This window comes from Nicotiana sylvestris, chromosome 4 (assembly GCF_000393655.2).
Source record: "Nicotiana sylvestris chromosome 4, ASM39365v2, whole genome shotgun sequence".
Taxonomy (NCBI): Eukaryota; Viridiplantae; Streptophyta; class Magnoliopsida; order Solanales; family Solanaceae; genus Nicotiana; species Nicotiana sylvestris.
In genome coordinates, this window is record NC_091060.1 from 77,568,249 (window position 1) to 77,573,257 (window position 5,009).

Consider the following 5,009-nt stretch of genomic DNA (forward strand, 5'->3'; position numbering starts at 1 on the left):
CGATCCTCGCTTCTGCGGGCATAGGGTCACACCTGCGATGCTGCACCTGCAAAAAATCCATTGCAGGTGCGATTCCAACTAATTTTGTGAAACACCGCTTCTGCGGACCAATGGTTTGCGCTTGCAAGCCTGCTTCTGCGGAGACTAGACCGCACCTGCGCTCCTGCATAAGGCCTTCCCAAATTCTGCTTTTGCAGAAGAAAAGTTCGCGCCTACGGAGGCGCACCTGTGCCCAAGTGTCTGCACCTGCAAACCCAAAACTGGGCAGCCCCTTTCCGCTTTTGCGCCTCACCAGAATAGCAGGTGTGATGACACCAGAATAGCTGACGCTTCAACAAAAATGATTAAGTCCAAATTGGTTCTGAATTCAATCCGAATCACTCCCGTGGGCCCCCGGGACCCCGTCCGAATATAGAAAGTTCCAAAACACATAACGGACCTTCTCGAGGCCAAATATTACATCAAACAACATCGATTCAATGAATCACAACTCAATTCAAGCCTATTGAAACTATGAGCAACCGACTTCAAAAACTAATGCCAAATCATACCAAAACAACTTCGATTGACCTCACATTTTGCACACAAGTCATAAATGACACGAAAAACCTATTCCAACTTCCGAAATTGGAATCCAACCCCGATATCAGTAAAGTCAACTCCTGGTCAAACTTCTCAACCTTCCAAACCTTTAATTTTCTATTTTTCTCCAATTCACGCTGAAATGACCTACATCCATCCAAATCAACATTTGGTCAAGCTCCTAAGACCAAAATCACCATACAGAGCTATTGGAATAGTCAAAACTTCATTCCGGAGTCATCTACCAAAAAGTTAAACTGCGGTTAACTCTTTCAACTTAAGCCTCCGACTTAGGGACTATGTGTCCTATTTCACTCCAAAACTCAACAGAACTAAAACCAAACACCCCCGACAAGTCACATAACCATAACACAACATAGAGAAGGCAATAAATAGGGGATCAGATCTAAAATACTCAAACGACCGGTCGGGTCATTACATCCTCCCCCTCTTAGAACAAACATTTGTCCTCAAACAAGTATAGAGACATACCTGAAGTGGTGAAAGATGAGGATAACGGCTACGCATATCATGATCAGTATCCCAAGTTGCCTCCTCGACTGGTTGACCCCTCCACTAAGCTTTCACTAAAGCAATGCTCTTTGATCTCAACTCTCTGAAATGCCTGTCTAAAGTGGCCACCAACTCATCAACATAAGACAAATCCTTGTCCAATTGGACTGAGCTGAAATCTAACACATGGTACGGATCACCGTGATACTTTCGGAGCATAAAAACCTGGAATACCGGATGAATTGCAACTAGACTAGGTGGTAGTGCAAGCCTGTAGGCCACCTCACTAATCCTCTCAAGAATCTCAAAAGGTCCAATATACCTAGGGCTCAATTTGCTATTCTTCCCGAACCTCATAACACCCTTCATGGGCGAAACCTGGAGCAATACCCACTCTCCCACCATGAATACAACATCACAAACCTTCCGATCCACATAACTCTTCTGCCCAGATTGGGTATACGAAGCCACTCTTCAATCAATTTAACCCTTTCCAAAGCATCTTGAACCAAGTCAGTACCCAATAGCCTCGCCTTGCCCAGCTCAAACCAACCCACCGGTGACCGGCACCGCCTCCCATACAAGGCCTCATATGAAGCCATCTGAATGCTCGATTGGTAACAGTTGTTGTAGGAAAACTCCATAAGCAACAAGTGTTGATCCCAAGAAACCCCAAACTCCATAACAAATGCACGAAGCATATCCTCCAATATATGAATAGTGCGCTCGGACTGTCCATCCGTATGAAGGTTGAATGTTGTACTCAACTCAACTCGTGTGCCTAACTCACGCTGTACGGCCTTCTAGAATCGCGATGTAAATTACGTATTCCGGTCAGAGATGATGGATACTAGCATTCCATGAAGTTAGACAATCTCGCAAAAATAGACCTGAGCTAGCTGCTCTGAAGAATAAGTAGTCGCCACTGGAATGAAATGAGCCAACTTGGTCAACCTATCCATAATCTCCCATACTGCATCAAACTTCTTCTGAGTCCGTGGGAGCCCAACAACGAAATCCATGGTAACTCGCTCCCATTTCCACTCGGGAATCTCAAGCCTCTAAAGCAACCCACTTGGTCGTTGATGCTCATACTTCACCTGCTGACAATTTAGACACCGAGCTACATACTCCATTATGTATTTCTTCATCCTTTTCCACCAATAGTGCTCCCTCAAGTTCTGATACATCTTAGCAGCACACAGATGAATAGAGTACCGCAAACTGTAGGCCTCCTGAAGAATTAACTCACGCGATCCATCTACATTGGGCACACATAACCGGTCTTTCATCCGTAACACACCATCATCCCTAAGAGTAACCTCCTTGGCATTGCCGTGCTGAACTATGTCCAAGAGGACAACCAAATAGGGGTCGTCAGTCTCTAATATGATCATAAAAGGAAGACCGAGAAACCACGCAAGCCAAAACTTGACTCGACTCTGAAATATCTAATCTAACAAACTGGTTGGCCAAGGCCTGAACATCTAATGCTAATGGCCTCTCCACTGCCGGTAGATATGCCAAATTGCCCAAGCTCTCCGTCTTTCAACTCAAGGCATCGACCACCATATTGGCTTTTCCGAGATGATATAGAATGGTGATATCATAGTCATTAAGCAACTCTAACCATCTCCTCTGCCACAAGTTAAGATCCTTTTATTTGAACAGATGTTGTAGACTCTGGTGGTCAGTATAGACCTCACAAAGGACACCGTACAAGTAGTGCGGCCAAATATTTAAGTCATGAACAATAGCTGCTAATTCCAAGTCGTGGACATGATAATTCTTCTCATGCACCTTCAGTTGTCTAGACGTGTAGGCAATCATCCTACTATCTTGCCTCAACACCGTGCTGAGGCCAACACGTGCTGTATCACAGTACACAGTATAAGACCCCTAACCTATAGGCAATACCAACACTAGGGCTGTGGTCAAAGCAATTTTGAGCTTTTGAAATCTCTCCTCACACTCCTTGGTCCACCTGAACGGAGCACCCTTCTGGGTCAATCTGGTCATAGGTGCAACAATAAATGAGAAACCCTCTGCGAATCGACGGTAATACCCTAGCAAACCAAGAAAACTCCGGATCTGAGTAGCTGAACACGGTCTAGGCCAACTCTTCACCGCTTCAATCGTCTTTGGATCTACCTTAATCCCCTCATTCTACACCACATGACCCAAAAATGCCACCGAGTCAAGCCAGAATTCACACTTTGAAAAATTTGCATACAACTTCTTTTCTGTCAAGGTCCAAAGCACGATCCTCAAGTGCAGCTCATGATCCTTTGGGAGTACACCAAGATGTCGTCAATAAACACAATGCCTAATGAGTCAAGATAGGTATGGAATAAACTATTCATCAAGTGCATGAATGTTGTTGGGGTGTTGGTCAGCCCAAATGATATCACCAGGAACTCATAATGACCATACCGATTCCTAAAGTCAGTCTTCAGAATATCTAAATCCCGAATCTTCAACTGATGATAGCCAGACCACAAATCAATCTTTAAGAACCCTCTAGCACCTTGTAGCTAATCAAATAGGTCATCAATGCATGAAAATAGATACATGTTCTTCATTGTAACCTTGTTCAACTGACGATAATTGATACACATGTGTATAGAACCATCCTTCTTCTTTACAAACAAGACCGGAGCACCCCAGCGTGACACACTGGGCCGAATGAAAACCTTATCAAGCAACTCTTGTAACTACTAATTTAACTCCTTCAACTTCGTTGGGGCCATACGATATGGCGCATTAGAAATGGACTGAGTGCACGACAACAAGTTAATGCCAAAATCGATATCCCTATCAGGCGGCATGCTCGGAAGATCCACCGAAAATATATCTGGATAATCCTTCATTACCGAAAATGACTCCACGGTAGGAGTGTCAACACTAACATCCCTCACAAAGGATAGATATGCATCACACCCCTTCACAACCATCCAATGTGCCTTAAGGAAAGACACCAACCTGCTAGGAACACAATCCAAATTACCCCTCCACTCAACCCGTGGCAAACCTGGCATAGCCAATGTCACCATCTTGGCATGAAAATCAAGAATAGCATGATAGGGAAACAACCAGTCCATGCCCAAAACAATATCAAAATCTACCATACTGAGCAACAATAGGTCAACTCTGGTCTCAAAACCACAAAGAACAACTAAACATGACTGATACAGACTGTCAACAACAATGGGATCTACCATTGGCGTGGACACATGAGAACTCAAGGAATCACGGGAGATACTAATTATGGAACAAAGTAAGATGATACACATGAATAAGTGGAGCCTAGATCAAATAAGACTGATGCAAATGCCTCCGTCCTAGTCGGTAGAGCATAACATCTGGCTTGTACTCCGCATCTAGGGAAACCCCTACCTGCCCGACCTCCACCTCTAGCTGGCTGTACAGAGTGGAAACTGGTTCAGTAACCACAGTCCAAGAAGTCTGAGGACCCGATCGAAGATTTAGAGCCTGAGTGGTATGTGGAGGTACACCCTTCCTGAGTCGGGGGCAGTCCCTCAACATATGACGAGCATTACCATACTCAAAACAAGCTCCTGGAGGACATGGTTACTAAAACTGGGCTCGGGCCTGGTCGGCTGGACTGACTGCTGAAAGCACCCCGTGTAAGAGGTGCACTAGATAGTGGCGGTACATAATGGGAAACTTGATACCTAGGAGTAGACGAAGTCTAAATGAACTGGGCGACTCACATAGCCTGCACCATAATAGGATACAGTTGGGGCACAAGTGCCACTATGTGTGCCAGAATCTCGAGGCCTCTTAGCCTTCCTGTCCTTTCTCTCCCGGCCCTAAATACCCTCCAATCTCCAAGCGATCTCCACCACCTGCTGGTATGGGGTATAAGTCTCCAACTCTCGAGCCATGTTGAA

General features: G+C 45.0%; 2 protein-coding genes across 2 annotated transcripts; both read right to left on the reverse strand.

Moving 5' to 3' along the window:
- Positions 1 to 1,158: 1,158 nt before the first annotated feature.
- On the reverse strand, positions 1,159 to 1,464 carry LOC138889729 (uncharacterized). The gene has a single exon (XM_070173065.1). It carries the CDS (start codon positions 1,462 to 1,464, stop codon positions 1,159 to 1,161), a length of 306 nt encoding a protein of 101 aa, XP_070029166.1.
- A 2,348-nt stretch (positions 1,465 to 3,812) lies between these two features.
- On the reverse strand, positions 3,813 to 4,316 carry LOC138889730 (uncharacterized). The gene has a single exon (XM_070173066.1). It carries the CDS (start codon positions 4,314 to 4,316, stop codon positions 3,813 to 3,815), a length of 504 nt encoding a protein of 167 aa, XP_070029167.1.
- Positions 4,317 to 5,009: the final 693 nt, after the last annotated feature.